This window comes from Geotrypetes seraphini, chromosome 4 (genome assembly GCF_902459505.1).
Source record: "Geotrypetes seraphini chromosome 4, aGeoSer1.1, whole genome shotgun sequence".
Classification (NCBI taxonomy): Eukaryota; Metazoa; Chordata; class Amphibia; order Gymnophiona; family Dermophiidae; genus Geotrypetes; species Geotrypetes seraphini.
The window spans coordinates 13,082,932-13,102,824 of NC_047087.1; the positions used below are offsets into that span (position 1 = coordinate 13,082,932).

The 19,893-nt window shown below is 45.1% G+C and overlaps 1 protein-coding gene across 4 annotated transcripts in view; it reads left to right on the forward strand.

Annotated features, from left to right (window-relative positions):
- ZCCHC14 (zinc finger CCHC-type containing 14) overlaps nt 1-19,893 on the forward strand; it is a 215,938-nt gene that overhangs the window by 84,927 nt on the left and 111,118 nt on the right. For all 4 annotated transcript variants that reach the window (XM_033941595.1, XM_033941594.1, XM_033941597.1 and 1 more), the window contains exons 5-6: nt 4,344-4,453; nt 13,119-13,213. In XM_033941595.1, the coding sequence (XP_033797486.1) occupies nt 4,344-4,453; nt 13,119-13,213 (205 nt within the window). The remainder of the gene's footprint in view (nt 1-4,343; nt 4,454-13,118; nt 13,214-19,893) is intronic.

The window sequence follows — 19,893 nt, forward strand, 5'->3', positions numbered from 1 at the left end:
TGCTGGACGCAGTACTCCAGGTGAGGGCGTACCATGGCCCGGTACAGCAGCATGATAACCTTCTCTGTCTCTTCAGTCCAGCATCTGCCCCTTCCATTCACTGTCTGTCTTTCCCTGCCATCTCTCCTCCTGCCCCCCCCCACCCCCCAATTTGGTCTAGCATCCATCATCTTCCTTCTGTTCCCCTCATGGTCTGGCATCTCTATCCTTCCCTCCCCCCTGTGGTTTTTAGCATATCTCTCTTCTCATTTCCTCCACTCAGATCTGATCATTCTCTGCTCTCTCTTCCCTTTTCTTCTCTGGTCTTCCTTCTCTATTTTCTGCCTCCATCTAAATTAAATTCTTTCTTACTATTTAGTCCCGTTTCCCTCTTTTCACTGTGTCTACACACAGCTTGTCACCCCTTTCCCTCACCCCTCCATTATCTTACTATTTTCTTCCCCCTTTATTTATCTCCTCCTTCCATCCAGTATGTGTTCTTTCCCCACTTCCATTCAGCATCTGCTCTCCCTTCTCAACTGACATCCATCTGCCTTCTGCTCTCTCTCCCTTCTTCTCACTTCCATCATCTGTCCCCTTCTCTCTCTCTCTCATCTCCTCCATTCCATCATCTGCCCCTTCTCTCTCTCTCTCTCCCCCCCCCCCAACTTCCATCATCTGCCCCCCTTCCCCTCACCTTTGTGGGTCACTTTCTTTCCCCTGAGGGTGGCTCATGTCACAGGGGAAGCTTTGGCCGAGCAGAACCGCTTGATTGACAGTGGAACTTACTTGATTGATGTCGATGCTGGGGCCCGTTGCCGTTTGAAGGAAAAAAAAAAAAGGTGGAAAAAAAGAACCTGTAAAGGCGAGAGGAAGGGAAACCTCCAGGACAGCTGCTTTTTGCCCTCCTTCAGCGGCCCAAGAGTTCAGACCAGCAGCGGCAGCTCTGTATGCTTTTAACTTCGGCACAGAGCTGCCCCTAATCAATAGTTTAGCGCGGTTTCATGAGGCAGCCTCGGGGCCTTTGATAGCCGGCCCGCTTCGATGATGCGATGTGGGCCGGCCTAGCAAAGGCCCCGAGGCTGCCTTATGAAACCGCGCTAAACTATTGATTAGGGGCAGCTCTGTGCCGAAGTTAAAAGCATACACAGCTGCCGCTGCTGGTCTGGAGGTGCGGAGACAAGGCAGGAGGCAAACGCGGTGGAAGGCAGGAGTCCCGGCGAAGGCAGGAGTCCCGGCACAGCGACTGCAACAGGAAGTTGCAAGTCAGCTGACGCCGGCCTTTCGTTGCGGCGGGGACCGAATCCTTCGCGGACCGGCAAGATTTTGTTTGCAGACCGGCGGTTGAAGAACTGTGCTCTACACTGTGTGCGCTGTGACGAGAAACTTGTGCGCTGCGAGGTAATATTTTGTGCGTGAGCGCACCCCAGCGCAGCTTAGCGGGAACACTGGCTATGTTCCATCCCTTCCTCCCTAGTGTGTCCCAATGCCACCTCCTTCCCCTCTGTGTCCCACGTTCTCCATGGCCGTAGAGCAAGCTCTTGTATATGTTTCCACCATGGCCTATGCTCGGCCGGGTCATTCGCAGGATTGCGATCCATCCTGGATTTGTAGTACTAGTGGTGCCCGATTGGCCTCACAGACTCATGGTATGCAGACCTAGTTCTAATCCAGAGGGAAGAAGACCTCAGACTGCTGGTTCAAGTGGTTATTCTCACTTGGAGACTGGTTCCTATTGAGAATTCAGAACACTTTGGACTTGCGGCATGGCTCTTAAGCGGGCAGCCTATGCTAAGGCCTGGAATTCCTTTCATCACTGGTGTGCGGTGAAGGATGTAGAGCCCTTGTAAACTCCAATTTCGATAGTCCAGATTTTTTGCAGGAAGAACTTCAAAGGGGGCTATTGGTAGGAGCTCTGAAAGTACAATTAGCAGACCTTTTCTGTTTCCATGTTCGGGGGGAGAAGTTTGTTGGCCTCTCACTCAGATGTCACATGGTTCATTTCTCTTTACTGATGCTTTGAGACTATAACTTCTTATAAGAACAATATGATGCACATTCCCCTCTTCTCGTCTTTCCTTTTCTCTGTATATTGTAGTTCATTCCCTCCCTCCCCTCTGTGGATGTACGTCTCCTCTGTCTGTTTTGTTTACTAATCTACCTTAGTAATGTTTTACTCACTAATTTAGTTATTTTAATTTTAATGTACCTTACATACTATTTTTATTGATGTACATCGCCTAGAAGTCTGATTAGGCGATATAAAATTTTTTTTTTTTTTTTTTTTTAATAAACTTGAAACTTGATTAAAGGGGCTCAGTGGTTACACTCTCTAGTATGTTCCCTTTTACCTTCTTGGAACCTTAACATCATGTTGCAGGGTCTCAGTTCAGCTCCATATGAGCCCTTACGGGAGGCTTCCCTTTTGGATCTTACAGTTAAGACAGTGTTCCTGGTGGCAATTATGTGAGCAAGATGAGTTCCCAAGTTACAAGCTCTTTCCTGCAGGGAGTAGTTCCTTTGGGTGCTCATATCTTCTTACGTTTTTCTTGTAAATGGTTTTTTTTTTTAAATTCTAATAGATGACCTTTTCTATGACCCAAAGCAACTTGAGGCTTTTCTTGATAACAAGCAAATTTATCAGTGCTGTTGTCCAAACTACAGTATATAGGGATTGATGACGTGGTGTTGGAATGGTTTGAATCTTTTGGGGAGATGGTTTTGTGTAAGAGGTGATCAGAGGATGCACAAAGGAGCTCTGGCCTGTTTTGGTGCATTGTGGGAGATATATAAACCGGGAAGGACACTGAGATCAGAGGGAGGGATGAAATTTAACAGCCGTAGAGCCCACACTCTTTCGGCTCTGCGCGAGTTTTGTTTTTCTAGGCACATATCTGGTGGGTGATGCTGAGCTCCTCTTGTTTTGTACTGCTTGTACCATATCTGCTATTGTTGGCAGTCATTCTATTATTATTCTATTACTTATGATTGCATCTGTGTTATTTCTGTCATGCCTGTTTCTCTTGTTGATTCCTTAATAAAAATGATATTAAAGGAAAAGGGAATGCGTTATGTGACCTCTAAAATAAGAATGTTCTGTATCGCCGGTGTACATCTGTGGAACAGTCAACCTGGACATCTGAGATTTGTGCACAGAATGTGTCAACTTTAAGAAATTACTGAAGACCCAGCTATTTGTCAATGCCTATATGTAGGTAGTAGAAACAATTCTCGTGTCACGTTGAACATGTGGCCATCCTATGGATGTAAATCATGAACATTGCCTATGTCTAGTTTTTACAGATATTCAGATATTGTTTTGTTGATTTTATGAATGTCCTTGATATTGGAAACTGCCTAGATTTTAGGCAATATATAAGTGTTAAATGAAAATACAAATCTCCATGTTGGATAAGGGGGTTATACGTACTAGAACTTAGGGGTCCTTTTATCAAGCTGTGGTAGGGATTTAACGTGCGTAATACCACGCGTTAAACCGCCTGCGCTAGCCGCTAATGCCTGCATTGATCAGGTGTTAGTTTTTTAGCCAGCTGCGGGGGTTAGCGCGTGATGAAATGTCCGCACTAACCCCGCTTGCGCGGCTTGATAAAAGGACCCCTTAGTTAATGGAAGGTATAGAATGTAATTGTCTAGGTTAAATTGCTGAATTTGATTGTATCTTTTCTTTATTTTTTTTTAGTGAGTATGCCTCTTTTCCTTTCAATCTCCTCTTTAAATTGTGGGCTTATAGGAAGTTGTGCTTTTCCTTGTTCTATACAGATATTTTAGTTCCATTAGATTTATTTTCTGTTAATTTGTGTATAATGCAATTGAACATTTTTCCTAATGAATGTTATATGCTATGTATTAAAAATGCAGAGACAACATTAATAAAAAAAGAAAGAATTGCCAAGGTCCATCAAGTGTTGAAAACAGTGGCCAAGCTAGGTCACAAGTACTTGGCAAGATCCCAAAAGAGTGAAACAGATTGCTGCTTATTCCAAGACCATCTTAATAATAGCTTAAGGACTTATTTTAGGAAATTATTCAAACCTTTTTTTTAAACCATGCTAAGCTAACTGCTTTCACCAGAAAATGTGGTGATGAACTAGCTTTCCTGTAGGAGTCATTTCTTGTACTGTAGCCTCTCTTTCAACCTCAAATTGGGTGAATTTGAATGAAGCTCATATTAAAATATTTTTAAATATTGTAATTTATTGATGTGGAATTATAAAATATTGGCCTTTTAGTAGTGGCATGGTATAATGTAAATAAATTGAATGTCAAAAAAGATGCTGTCATTGAATTCAAATCAACAGAACAAGATACATTTTTTCATCGTGTGTAGTTGTGTTTTTCTTTAGCTTTCTCAGATGTTTCCAGAAGAAAATTTGGAGAAATTCATTCCTTACCGATCTGGTCTAGATTCATTTTCCCCAGAGATAAATCATATGGACCTGGAGCTGGACCTACGGTAGATACAAAATTTACATTTCACTTGTTGTTAAGTTGCAATGACATGTTTGATTTAATTTGTTAGCTGCTTTCTGTCCTGAAACAGAGTCATGAAACAGAGAATTTGATTTTATTGTTCCTAGTGAGGTGGTTTCAGAATCAAGTGGCACGAAGAGCTTCCATATCCCTTAAAACATGGAATTCTATAAATAAACCCTTAATGACTTCCTTTTCCCCATATCACTATCCTCATACACCACAGTTTGATCTGTGCTTTATTACCAGAAACAGAATGCAAGTTCATGCTGTGGAGCAAGTGATTATTATGCTTCCCTTGATTTTCTGTGTTCTTATTCGGCTTCAGAAAGAACTGTAATGAAAATCATATTTTTAAGACACAAAGCTGAATGTATATGTTTAAGTAATTTTTAGGTCAAATTGGTTGAACTTTTTTGTTTCGAAATACTCGATCTAAATGCTGAGGATCTTTATCTTTAAGGAATCTATAGTAGGTCTACTTATACAGTGCCTTGTAAAAGATATCAAATGCGTGAACATTTTTTCACATTCTTCTGTCTAAAAATTCAAAATTAATTTAATTAGGATTTTTCACTGAACAACACAACCTCCTGTACAACTTCAACACAAAAATTAAAGAAATATTCAATGAGTGATTTAGAAACCAAAACATTTTGAATGCATGAGTCTTCATATCCCATGACTTAATACTTGATGGCAGCCCCTTTTTCATCAACAACAGCCACTTAGAATAGGTGCCTACCAACTTTGGTAGTATAGAGCAAGTTTTGTCCATTCTTTTTTGGTAGGATAGCTCAAACCTGTTTTTCAAGTTGGCTAAGGATCTTTTGTGGATTGTAGACTTCAAGCCTTGCCACAACTTTCTATTAGATTTCGTTCTGGGATCAACTGGGATATGCAATGCTGTTCACTTTCTTCTTGCTGAGTCCCTCGTAGGCCCTCTTTTACTAAGAATTCATTTAAGTGTCATAGTATTTAGTATGCTGGGCCATGGTAGAAACCTCTACCATGGCTTAGTAAAAGAGAGCCTAAGTGCTTTTGCTTTGTGTTTAGCAATATAGTTACATAGTAAATGACGGCAGATGACGATAACATGTGTGGTCTTTCCAGTTTGCCCAAAAGTCACATTCATTCTCAAGGTCAGCATCATTGCCCTGCTTGAAAGATGAATCCTCTCTCCAGTCTCAGATCTAAGCATGCTTAGGGAGTGCAGATGTTGGTGGCTGGAGGCATGCCGCTGACTTCTCCACTTCTGAGGCAGTATGAGGAGAAAGGGGATGACTCAGGAAATAGATTTTGTTTTGGCTGACAAGGTTTCGGCTACCCCAGCAGCCATTGAACACATACTGAAACTCTGAAGGGAACCTGGAGGAGGAGGTGGCGCCCCAGTAGCTTCCTTTCTCCCTCCCTCTTCCCCAGATCTAACTCTTTCTCTCTCCCTCTCTCTCTTTCCCTTTCTCTTTTTCTTTCTTTCTCTTTTTATCACTCTCTTTCTCTCTCGCTCTTTCTCTTTTTTTTCTCTCTCTCTTTCTCTCGCACGCTCTTTCTTTCTTGCTTGCATAATAGAGCAGAGTACGGTACTAGGGTTCAAGAAAGGATTGGACAATTTCCTACTGGAAAAAGGGATAGAGGGGTATAGATAGAGGATTACTGCAAGGGTCCTGGACCTGTTGGGCCGCCACGTGAACAGACTGCTGGGCACGATGGACCTCAGGTCTGACCCAGTGGAGGCATTGCTTATGTTCTTATGTTCTCTCCGCACCTACCCAGGTCCAACTCAGTTTCCCTACCAAACACTGATTCTGACCCCCCACACTTGCACCCTTTACCTTTCCAAATCAGTCTTCCATAAATTATTTTGAAAAGGAGGTGAGCCAGGTCAGAGGGAAGGCCCAGTGCAGGCTGCAGGCAGCCTTTCAATAGGGCTACTACTGGCTGCAAAGCTGAAAATTGATTTGGAAAGGTAAAGTGTATTATAGGAGGAGGGTCAAAATTGTCAGTCCATTTGCTCTATCTCCTGTTTAAAGGTTAACTCCAGAAGCCTGATTACATCTTGGATAAGGGTAAGCCCATCCTTTTGGAATAGGCTTCTCATTCTCAAGATTGTTCAGTTTCTTACAAATCTAATTCCTTCCTTCCTACATTATCTTGTTGAAGCATTGAGACTCCATAGCTCTGTTTGCCTCATTGGCTCCTCTACAGAGAAGAGAAGCATTTTGTGAGAGTGCTATCTTGAAGGTTCTGGATTTCAGTTTTCTCTTTAAAGCCTAAATTTGTTTTCCAGAACCTTCATCCCATACTTTTATTTTGAAGAAGTGAATATGGTACAATAGAACAATATAAATATTGTACACTCTTCATATGGATAGTCAACATGAAAACAAAGATCGGACAGTGTACACTAGAACTTATCCCTCCACCCACCTCCCCCCCAAACCCCCCTCCACTACTAATCGGCTACAACATATAACCAAGACGTGGTATGTACCAACATCCAAAGAAAATTGTAACATGCAAGAGGTCCTATATCTAAAAGCAAATTTCAAAGAATGTAATAAAAAGAAAAAGGGCAAAGTCTAAATTAACCAAAACTCTTCTCTAGGGCCAATAATGTATATACTCGAATATAAGTTGATCTGTGTAAAAGACGAGGAAAAAAGGTTGACTTGAATATAAGACTGAGGGGGGATTAATATTCATGTACCCTGCTCCCCCTACCCCACTCCCTGCCCTGTACCCTGTCCCCCCCTCTTCCGGTGTCCTTCAGGCCTCCACCGGGCCTGCCATACTAAAGATACTAAAAGATGCTGGAAACAGATATGTGGACAGTGATGAGGAAAAAGCAAACGTGCTAAACAAATACTTCTGTTCTGTGTTCGTGGAAGAAAATCCTGGAGAAGGACAGAGATTGTCTGGCAAAGTAACATGAGAAAATAAGAGCATAAGAATTGCTGCTACTGGGTCAGACCAGTGGTCCATCGCGCCCAACAGTCTGCTCACGTGGCAACCCCCAGACCAGTGCCCTAACCAGCCTCACCTGCTTACATTCCGGTTCAGCAAAAACTTGTCTAGCCTTATCTTGAATCCCTGGAGGGTGTTTTCCCCTATAACAGACTCCGGAAGAGCATTCCAGTTCTCCACCTCTCTCTGGGTGAAGAAGAACTTCCTTGGTCATTGGTAAGGCCCCACTTGAAGTATTGTGTTCAGTTTTGGAGACCGTATCTGACAAAGGACGTAAGAAGACTTGAAGCGGTCTAGAGAAGGGTGACAAAATGATAAGAGGCTTGTGCCAGAAGACGTATGAGGCGAGACTGGAAACCCTGAATATGTATACCCTAGAGCACACATGTCAGACAAGGCCCGGGGGCCAAATCCAGCCTGCCTGGCTGTTTTATATGGCCGTCAGTGATTGTGTCTCATCTAAGTATCTGACTGTGCAGCCCCAGTCCCAGTGGAGCTTCAAGCTCCTCACCATGCTGCCTCAGTACCCATTTGCAGGCATAAGGACACAGTCCGTGTATAAAATTTAGGTTGGAGCAGGGCGCTCCATAGAAGTGCCTGACCGCGCCACAGGTGTCTCAGGGCGAGGAAGGATCTATACTTCTACTAAGACTAAGTATATTAATAGAAAATTTGGCCCTCGACTTAGCCTGTGTGTTAGATTTCGGCCCCTTATGTGATTGAGTTTGACACCTGCCCTGGAGGAAAGGAGGGACAGGGGAGATATGATTTAGACGTTCAAATACTTGAAGGGTATTAATGTAGAACAAAATATTTTCTAGAGAAAGGAAAATGGTAAAACCAGAGGACATAATTTGAGGTTGAGGGGTGGTAGATTCAAGAGCAATGTTAGGAAATTCTACTTTACGGAGAGGGTGGTGGATGCCTGGAATGCGCTTCCGAAAGAGGGGGTGGAGAGGAAAACGGTGATGGAGTTCAAAGAAGCGTGGGATGAACTCAGAGGATCTAGAATCAGAAAATATTAAATATTGAACTAAGGCCAGTACTGGGCAGACTTGCACGGTCTGTGTCTGTATATAGCCGTTTGGGGGAAGATGGGCTGGGGAGGGCTCCAATGGCTGGGAGGGTGTAGATGGGCTGGCGTAGGTTATGACTGAGATTTCGGCAGTTGGAACCCAAGCACAGTACCGGTTACAGCTTTGGATTCTTGCCCAGAAATAGCTAAGAAGAAAAAATTTAAATTGAATCAGGTTGGGCAGACTGGATGGACCATTTGGGTCTTCATCTGCCGCCATCTACTATGTTACTATGTATGATCTGGTGGGCTGGAACAGGAGAGATCCCTCCTGTCCCGGCCGACTGTCAATTTTTTTACCTTCCTCCCACCTCCCCTGTACCTTTTTGAATCCCTGGTGGTCCAGCGGTGTACCAGGCAGGAGCGGGCTTTCCTCCTTTGACTCACTGATCAGGGTTCGCAGTGCACAGGAATGTAGGAGCGAGCTTCTCGAGCTCCCGCACGGCCCTGAGCCACTAGCAGAATGGTTGCCGCAAGGTCCCGCAAGAACTGGCGGCAGCCAATCCGCTAGTGATGCAGGGCCGTGTGGGAGCGCAAGAAGCTCATGCCTGTGCTCCCCGAGCCCCGATCGAGTCAAAGAAGGTGCGCAGGGCAGGAGCGCAGTCCTGCTCATACACCGCTGGACTACCAGGGATAACTAGGGGTATCGGGGAAGGGGTGTAAAAAAAAATGATATGCGATAGCTGGGCCAGGAGATTGGAGGGATCTCTCCTGTCCCGGCCTATTGAAGGCCTACATCAAGTTGGGGAGGGGGGACGGGTGATGACCCGAAAATAGGACGAAACCCCCATTTTTAGCCTATTTTTTGGGTCCAAAAATCTTGTCCTATATTCGAGTATATACGGTAAGTGCTGAAGCGCATAACTGTAAGGAGGCATACTTGTGGTGGAGCATGGAGGAGACTTGAGCTTGTTTCCTACCTATACATGCACCTACGCCACAGACCTGGATTTTATCATGGCACCAAGATCCAAGAATTGGCACAAAGTGTCTAAGTGCCAAGTTACATTGACCTCTGTGTTTGTGAAATAATCTTGCAATTGTTAGATATCCATTATGTGAAGCCTTTTTTTTTTTTTTTTTTGGTTAATGTCTTAATTGGTGTAATTCACCCTGAACTTGATGGTTGGGTGGAATTTAAGTGTACTGAACTAAACTAAAATGTTGAATAGTCAACATTTTTCTCCATTCTCAGCCAGGGACCTCGGAAGCTTTTTATTGTCATCTTAGACCTCACGATGAGTTTCCTTAACCTACAGTTATTGACTTTAAGGGAATAGTCCACTTGAGGCAGTGTCTTGTGGTGTTAAGCGGTTTCCTCTTTAAAGTGATGGACCTGACAGTGTCCCAGGGAATATGCACATTTAAAATTGTATTGTATTCCCCCCAAATCTGTGCTTTTTTGAATAACTTGATTCTGGAGTTCTTTTGGCTGCTCTCTATTTGACTCATTTAGACTTTTGCTTCCAAATTTCCGTCATAGATTAGAAACAGTTTAATAATTCATCCTGGATTATTTTAATTCAATCAGCTACAGTACTTTGATTGGACTTTAGCTTCATTTGCAAAAATTGCCTTAAAGCTCAGTTTGGGTTTGTTGTGGCCAGGGAAATGAAGATTTTTGGTTTCTTATTTTTAATAACATTTTGAGTATTTTTATAATTGTTTTAGCATTGAAAGTGTAAAGTTGTGTAGATCGGTGAAAACGCCTACCTTAATGTATGTTGAACTTTTATGTAGACATCAGAATGTGAAAAATATTCAAAGGTGTGAAGTTTTCAGTATACAGTAAATATTCAACTGGCATATATAAATCATAAGATTGTAGTGGTTTATACTGTGACAAGGGCCAGGTTTCAGACTTAAACTACAGGGTGTAGGTGAAAGATCATAGAGGTTTGAAAAGCATTTTATGGTAACTGTGATAATTTTCCTTGATATAGTGGTCCAGCAATTTTCGGTAAACAGAAGAAAAAAACGTGCATGATGCCATTATTTAATATAAAGGAAAACAAAGCCATGATTTGATTTTCTCCAGTTTTACATAATCCTTTATTTCATTTGCAAATTAATTTAAATATGCTTTATGAAACTTGGGTTAGATTGTTCCTATGACACAGGGTGCCCTTTGTCTGGAACTCCTCAGTGGACCTTGTTCCAAATCCCCCTTCAGGAAATTTAAGACTACTTTGGAGTTATGGGTTCTCTATAAAATAAGTGATCTAATCTTTGGTTTATATACCGGGTCATCTCCTAGTGGAGCTCAACTCGGTTCACATATAATTAAGACTAGAGTACATGGCAGAGAACATAAGAGAAGGAGGAACTAATTAAAAACTAAAGTACATAAGAAAAGCATAAGAAAAATAACTATAATATTATAATTTCGTTGAGGCTGTAGTTAAACCATTTAAAAATTGCGAGAACAACAAAGTTTTCAGGAATTTACGAAATAATTGCAGCTGGCCTAAAAGCCTAATGGAGTCAGGAAGTTCATTCCAGATCTCTACAAACTTGAAAACAAAAGATCGACTGAGCTTCCCAGCAGATTTAATTCCCTTAAAGGAAGGGAAGGCTAACTTATATCTTTGTGTGTTTCTCAAATGGAAAAGTCTAGGGTATTCCAACATAAGGGGACAAAAAGATCAAATATTCCATAGAGAAGCTTGAAGATTATGCATGCGCATTTAAACTGAATCCTAAAGCAAACTGGGAGCCAGTGCAGCTTTTATCAACAAAGGGGAAACATGATCATACTTTCATTTCCCAAAAACAAGCTTAGTTGCAGTATTCTGTATTAACTGAAGTCGTTTTAGACTGCTTTGCTTAATGCCCAGATAAACTGAGTTATAATAATCTAGCTGAGAAAGCACAGTGGATTGTACCAATACTGAGAAATGTTCTTGATGGAATAGTGATCTGACCTTCCTCAACATGTGCAGACAAAAAAAAAAAACACTGGCAATCTCTTAGGCTCTAATCTCCCTGCCCCCTCCTTTCTCCAGTTTTCTTTTTCATCTTGTAGTGACAGTTGTCTTCCCTTTCCTTCCCTCTTATCCTTTTTGAATTCTTTATTGTAGTATATTTAATATAACTTGTTATGCTATTTATTCCCCACTTCCAACTCATTCTTCTCTTTTCTGGTCTTTGACCTAAGGACCGCCATGGGAGCAGACTGCTGGGCATGATGGACCAGTGGTCTGACCAAGCAGCGGCAATTCTTATGTTTTTGTTTTCTTGTTTTTCTTCCTTCATATGTATTGGTTTGTGTGTGTGTGTATACACCCCCCACACACACACACACATACATACATACATACCCCCAATACATATGAAGGAAGAAAACCAAACGCATAAGAATTGCCGCTGCTGGGTCAGACCAGTGGTCCATCGTGCACAGCAGTCCGCTCCCGCGGCGGCCCTTAGGTCAAAGACCAGAAAAGAGGAAGGGAGGTAGGAAGTGCTGTTCAATGTATTTATAAATGACCTGGAAACGGGGACGAAGTGTGAAGTTATAAAATTTGCGGATGACGCCAAACTCTGTAGCAGGGTTAGAACCGCGGAAGAATGTGAAGACCTACAAAGGGACGTAAACAAACTGGAAGAGTGGGCAAATAAATGGCAAATGAACTTTAATATAGAGAAATGCAAGGTCATGCATATAGGAAAAAAGAACCCGATGTTCAGCTACAAAATGGGGGGATCAGTGCTAGGGGAAAGTAACCTTGAAAAAGACTTGGGTGTGCTGGTGGATACAACAATGAAATCAACGGCACAATGTGCGGCAGCCTCAAAGAAAGCAAACCGAATGTTGGGTATTATTAAGAAAGGTATTACAACAAGGCCGAAGGAAGTCGTCATGTCGCTGTATTGCACGATGGTGCGCCCACATCTGGAGTACTGTGTCCAATATTGGTCACCGTACCTCTAGAAGGACATGGTGATACTTGAGAGGGTACAGAGAAGAGTGACGAAATTGATAAAAAGTATGGAGAACCTTTCATACGCAGACAGGTTAGAAAGGCTGGGGCTCATCTCCCTGGAAAAGCGGAGACTCAGAGGAGACATGATAGAGACTTTCAAGATCATGAAAAGCATAGAGAAGGTAGAATGGACAGATTCTTCAGCCTATTGGGAACCACAAGAACAAGAGGCCACTCAGAGAAATTGAAAGGGGACAGGTTTAGAACCAATGCTAGGAAATTATTTTTTACTCAGAGGGTGGTGGACATCTGGAATGCGCTTCCAGAGGTTGTGATAGGACAGAGTACACTAAGGGGTTTCAAAGAAGGACTGGATAAATTCCTGAAGGATACGGGGATTGAGGGATATAGATAGAGGTAGAGATAGGCTATGAAAGGGTATAGATAGAAGGACAAGGAGGATTAAAGGGTTTAGACAGGGATCACCTTACAGGTCATGGACCTGATGGGCCGCCGTGGGAGCACTGGGCGCAATGGACCTCTGGTCTGACTCAGTGGAGGCAACTTATGTTCTTAACACAGTTATGTTATGCTATTTATCTATATATAGATAGATAGATAGATAAATATAACAAATAACACAGTGAAACAGAAAATCTAATGAATGGTTTTGATTTACCTTTTAGGTACCTGTCATCATTGCCTTCTCATATGTTGAAAAATGAATATGTTAAGAAATTTTTCAGCACTTACTCACCTGTCCAGCAACATCAGAGCCCAAGTAAGTTCAAATGAAAGTATGGTGGAATTTTAGTTGGAAACTTGCATTGGCTAGATATCTTGCCTTATGAAGGATTAGATTGAGAATACAATAATTGCTTGAATTTTAGCTTAAAAAATGTGAATCATGTAAGCCATAAAATAAGAGTTGTAAAACTGATTTGGACTAGTGGTCCATTTCATTCAGCTTACTTCCTTACAATGGAGAATTACAAGAAATGTGACAAGTAGGTGCAACATTCTTCATTCATTATAATATCTTTCTAGTTGCCAGCTCTCAGTTTGAGGATGAATTGAATTTAGAGCAGCACCCCTAACCTATGTTAAATATTTTGTGACTGATTTAATCTTTCTGAGCCCAGAGGCACTGTTCACCTTCACAGCATCCTGTAATAAGTTCTAAAAGTAATTTGCACTATCTGAAAGTCTTCTCTTGTTTTTAAACTTGAAGCCAGATGTGTTATTATTGAGACAAATACAGGAGAAGCCACTGCTTGCCCTGGATCGGTAGCATAGAATGTTGCTGCTATTTGGGTTTCTGCCAGGTACTGTGACCTGGATTGGCCAGTGTTGGAAACAGGAAACTGGGCTAGATGGACCATTGGTCTGACCCAGTATGGCTATTCTTATGTACCACAATATATGAGAAAAACTCTGGGAATAATTCAATTTAGCTTTATAAGAATTAACTTTCAAATCTATGCCCTGTAGAAAAAAAGCTGAATATTCAATACACCAAATATATATATTCTCATTTATTTTACCAAAGCATAAATATAGCACAATATAAAATCATCATACATGCCCACTCATTAATTTCACACTAGAGAATGACACGGGGGAAAAATTTGTCCCCATCCCCACGACCACTGTCCCCACCCCGTCCCCATCCCCTCAACACTGTCCACGCTCCGTCCCTACAGCATCTATACAAGCCTCAGTACTGCAATATTTAGCTTATTCCTTCCTTATAAATCAAAGTTCTGGCTGCTGAACTAGATAGATAAAGAGATGTTCAGCTGGCAGGGCTTTGTTTATAAATTTTTATAAACACAACTAATATACTACTTTATCCTAAAGCAAAAAGAAAAGAAATAAATAGAAATTTTTTTTCTACCTTTGTTGACTGGTTTTTGCTTCCCTCATCTTCTCATTCAATTCCTTCCATCCACTGTCTGTCTTTCTCTCTGCGTCTTCCATTTGCTCTATTACTGTGCCTCTCCCTTCACCCCCCACCCCCCAATTGGTCTGGTACCCATCTTCTTCCCTCCGCTCCCCCATAGTCTGGCATCTCTGTCTTCTTCCCTTCCAATGTCTTCTCCCCACTCTGTCATCCCTATTTCCCTTCAGTGTCTTCTCCCCACTCAGAGGAGCGTCAGAGGAGAAGCTTCCGCCCACACACGCACGCTACTGCTTGCAGGCTCCGACGGCTTTGTGAAAGTTACTCAAAATGCGCCGCGAAGGTAAAGGGGAAGGAGGAAGATAGGTAGATTCAGGTAGGTAGGAAGGAGGGAGGGAGCCGCACGAGATTGTTGACCGCACACGTTCCTTCCATTAACTGCGGGGACAAGGCTATTCACCACTCCACGGGGCGGTCGATGGCCTTGTCCCCGTCCCCGCAGTGAGCATTTTTTCCCCCCTCACCATTTCGGCAGGTTAGCCACGGGTAACAGCCACCGTGTCATTCTCTATTCCACACTCATATCTTTTTTTATAGAAAAAAATCATATCTTCAATCTGTTGCCTTAAGCATGCATTTTTACACAGGAGACTCTATCAATACAAAATACAAGAGAGGGAAAACCCCTATCAGTTATACAATTAAAAAAAAAACCTTTAGGGATGAAGTCTTATCAAAACTCTCCCCAACGGTCACTCTCACCAAATGAAAGTGGCACAGCACTCCAGTGTTCACATGCTGAAAACAACCAGAGAGAAAATTCAGACTTCACTGTTAGGTAAACAGCCCAAAGGATCATTGAATCTATATTTATCCCAGGTCAAGCAGGCAGCATATTCTCTACATGTGGGTGATGGAGCCCCCTAGCGGATGTTTTCGCAAGCAGACTTGCTCGAAGACCTTCAGGCTTGCGATTGGCCCGCGCATGCGCGCGAGCCCCTCCCGCCCTACCTAGGGCATGCATCTCCTCAGCGTGTCCTCAGTTCAATGTTTTCCGCGGAGCCAGAAGCACTGCTCCCTTGCTGCGCAATCTCGTTGTCCCTCTTGCACCGCGGCTTTCTTTATTATTTTCGTTAGGTCGTTGTGCTCGCGTCTTAATTATTTTTAAGTTCGTATATTTTGGACCGGTTTCCTGGTCCTTTCCTGGCCTCGCGGGGCCGCGGCCGTGTTTTTTCTTATGTTCCGGATTTAAAAACTGCACTCAATATAACCGGGTTATCTCTTATCACCGATCCCCATCGTTGGTGTGTTGAGTACCTGGGTGCTGACCACCGTGCTGAGTCGTGTCCCCATTGTGCAACCGCAGGCTCTTCGTTGACGGGTGGCCAAGATTCTTCAACTCTTTGGCCCCATGGATCCTGCGGGGCAGGCCTCGAGCTTGGCCTCGGCACTCTCTTTGGGCGCCTCGGCCTCGGCTGCCTTGTTGGGCATTCAGCCTCAAAGTCCTCGGCCTCGAAGTCCCAGTCGGCCTTGAAGGCTCTGGCCTCGGCCTCTTCTGCTACTCCGGCCTTGGGTAAGTCTCTTCTTTCCTCCTCAGGTGTGCCGGCAAAGAAGCCTTCCTCTGAGTCTCATGCCAGCGCCGAGTCATCGGCATCTTCGAGACATCTTGCTAAGCGTGCTTCCTCATGTAAGGAATACTCATCCTCGAGGTCGCCTCCGAAGGAGCACACTGCTGTACCCTCGACCCACCTTCCTTCGGTCTCGGTGCCTATGTTCGAGGACATGCTTAAGGCTATTATTACCACACAGCTTTCCTCGGTGGTAAGCCAACTCGTCCCGACCTTGATGCCTGTGGCCTCGGTCTCGACCCAGTCGCAGTCTGCCTAGCCTGTGCGTCCCCTCATTTCTCGAGGCGTCATCCGCAAGTCTCGGGTTCCCTCAAGCGATTCTTCCTCCCCTGAGGCGCCGAGGACCTTTCTGAGGTCCCGGCCGGGGGGGTCATGTTTCCCCCGCTACTGGAGCGAAGCTTGCCTCTTCCAAAAAGCCCTGGTCTTCCCCGCCTTGTCGGGGCAGGTTTCCGACCTCGAGAACATCTACACACACGCTTGTCCTCGAATTGGACTCTAGTGTTTGTTCCCCATCGAGAAGCTTGCCGGCTTCTAAGAGGCCTACTTCGAAGCCTGTTGGGGATTTTTCCTATAACCCGTCTTCTCCAAAGCTCTCTCAGCGATTTCCTCGGACTCCTTGGTCTTCCCCGGTCCATGTGTCGCGGGGCCGTTCTTCGACGCCCCCCTACCCGCCTTAGTTAAACCTCCATCTCCCATTCACGGGACTCTGAGGCTCTGGCTTACTATTCCAGAGAGGTTTCTCACTCTTTCTCGGCTGCGCCCTGATCTCGGTCGGAGTCTCCTCCAGAGGATGAATCCTCTTCTCGGACCTTCTCCTTTTCTCGTTTCTTCTCCTTTTCTCGTTTCATCTCTGACATGGGCAGAGCTCTGAATTTGGATCTTCAGTCTGATCCCGCTTTACGAAGGAATACCTGAAGGAACTGGGAGTTGACAATATGCCTCGTGAGGCACTTCGCCTTCCATTGCATCAAGTTCTTCGGCAGACGTTTCTCCGGAACCTGGAGACACCTTATGCTGTCACGGCTATTCCCTCCAAGTTGGAGTCCCGTTACCGGACTACTCTCGTTAAAGGGTTTGAGAGTGCTCAGCTTTCCCACCAATCATTGGTGGCTGAATCTTCTTTGAAGAAGTCTAATCCCTCGAAGGTCTATGCTGCCGTCCCCCCTGGTAGGGAGGGCAGTACGATGGACAAATTTGGTCGCCATCTTTATCAGAACTCGATGATGACGAACCGTGTCCTTAACTACAGTTTCTTCTTCACGTCCTACCTTCGGTTCTGAATTGATGCCCTCCACTCGTTCCGGGAGGCCCTGCCAGAGCCTTGGCACCAGGAGTTTCGTCTTCTTGTGGAGACCCTCTCCCAGCTCCGCCTGTATATGTTTTAGGCCTCTTACGACGCCTTTGAATTATCCTCGAGAGTCACAGCCTTTGCGATCGCTATGCGTCGCCTCGCTTGGCTCCGGCTTGTGGATATGGATCCGAATCTACAGGATCGTCTTGCCAGTCTCCCGTGTGTGGGTCATGAGCTCTTCGCTGAATCCATCGAGGCAGCCACGAAGCGCCTCTCGGACCACGAGCGGTCCTTTGCGTCTCTGGTGAAACTTAAACCTAAGGCCCCTCCGGCTCGCCAATATAAAATTCCTCTCCGGAGGTATCCACAGAAATCCACTCCTGCTTTCTTTAGGCCTCCTTCGAAATGGCCTCCGCAGCAGCAACGTCAACCTAAAACCCAGCCGCTAGCCCCAGCCAAATCAGGGCCGTCCTTTTGACAATTCCAGTATGAGCCTTCGGGATCCCTTCCTCATGGAGCCTTCCCCTTTTCCCATCGGGGGTCGTCTCCATCATTTCTTTGCCCAAAGGGCAAATATTACCACCGACAGCTGAGTACTGTCTATCATCAAGGAGGGGTACTCCCTCCACTTCAGTCGCGTACCCCCGGACCTGCCTCCAAGAGAGTTTCCTTCTGCTCAGTCTCAGCTTCCTCTCCTTCTGCAGGAAGCTCAGGCCCTTCTTCGCCTGAGGGAGGTCGAGGAGGTTCTCAAGGAACAGTGGACCTCCAGATTTTATTCCCGGTACTTTCTGGTACCCAAGAAGACAGGGGATCTGCGTCCGATCCTGGACCTCGGTACTCTGAACAAGTTTCTGGTACGGGAACGATTCAAAATGCTCACCCTTCCCACGTTGTATCCCCTCTTGGACAAGGGGCTTGGCAGTGCTCACTGGACCTCAAGGAGGCGTACACGCACATTCCGATGCATCCGGCCTCTCGTTGGTATTTGAGATTCCGGGTGGGGGATCTCCATCTTCAGTATCGTCTTCTTCCCTTTGGCCTGGTGGCCTCTCCGAGGGTCTTCACAAAGTGTCTGGTTGTGGTAGCTGTGGCCCTGCGCCTCCGTGGCCTGCAGGTGTTTCCCTACCTCGACGACTGTTAATCAAAGCGTCCTCTCGCAACGAAGTCCTGTGAGCGACGAATCAAACCATTGTGCTCCTTCAGAGTATCGGCTTCGAGGTGAACTTTCCCAAGTCTCACCTCTGCCCGTCCCAGTCATTTGAGTTCATCGGAGCGGTCCTGGACACGGTTCGTCTCCGCTCCTTCTTGACTCGGTCTCGTCAGGAGGCCCTTATCCGTTTGTATCAAATGGTGACCCATCTGCCCTCGGTGCCAGCTCGACTCATGATGGTCCTACTAGGTCACATGGCCTCCACAGTTTACATGACTCCTTTTGCCAGACTTCACCTATGTATTCCTCATTGGACTCTGGCGTCCCAATGGAACCAGGATCGAGATCCTCTCTCTCAACGCATTGTCCTGACTCCTTTGTTGAGGAAGTCTCTCCGTTGCTGGATGCTCTCTTCCAATCTTTCCAGAGGGTTTCTGTTCCATGCTCCTCCTCTGCAGAAGGTCCTCACGACAGACTCGTTGACCTATGCTTGGGGAGCTCATCTGGACGGTCTGCGCACCCAGGATCTTTGGTCCCGTGCCGACCGTCTTTGTCACAGCTTTTTGTCATCTGCTTCACGACAGGGTGGTGCTGGTTCGCACGGACAACCAGGTCGCTATGTATTATATCAACAAACAGGGGGGCATGGGGTCCCAGTCCCTGTGCCAGGAGTCGATGCGACTCTGGAATTGGGCCGTCTGCCGCAACATATTCATTCGAGCTGTCTACATTCAGGGCCAGCGGAACTGTCTGGCAGACAAGTTGAGTCGTTTTCTGCAGCCTCACTAGTAGTCTCTCCACTCTGTCACCCTGCATCAAGTGTTTGCTCATTGGGGGGCTCCGGACATTTATCTGTTCGTGTCTCCCCCTCAATCACAAGTTGCCCCGCTTCTGCTCCAGGGTTTACATCCCTCTCAGGTTCGAGGCGGATGCTTTCCTTCTAGATTGGATGAACGCGTTCCTATATGTGTTCCCTCCATTCCCTCTGATTCTGAAGACTCTCGTCAAACTCAAGTCTTCGCATGCCACCATGATTCTGGTAGTTCCTCGGTGGCCCCGGCAACCTTGGTTCTCCCTTTTGTTGCAACTCAGTACCTCTTCTGCCTATATTTCCTTCTCTGCTTACGCAGAGTCGGTTTTCTCTGCTTCATCACAACCTCCAGTCTCTGCACTTAACGGCTTGGTTCCTCGAGACTTAATACCCTTGTTCCAGCTCTCCCAGCCTGTCCTGGATGTCCTGGAAGCGTCTCGGAAGGAGTCCACTCGCCAATGTTACCATCAGAAGTGGACCTGTTTTTCTTCCTGGTGTGCTGCTCGACAGCTGGAGCCTCTATCTGCCTCCTTATCTGCTACACTTGTCTGGCGCTGGACTCCGGTCCTCTTCAGTTCAAGTCCACCTTAGTGCCATTGCTGCTTTTCATCAGCCGATTGACGGGAAGCCTATCTCTGTTCATCCTGTGGTCTCCCGCTTCATGAAAGGACTTTTCCACAT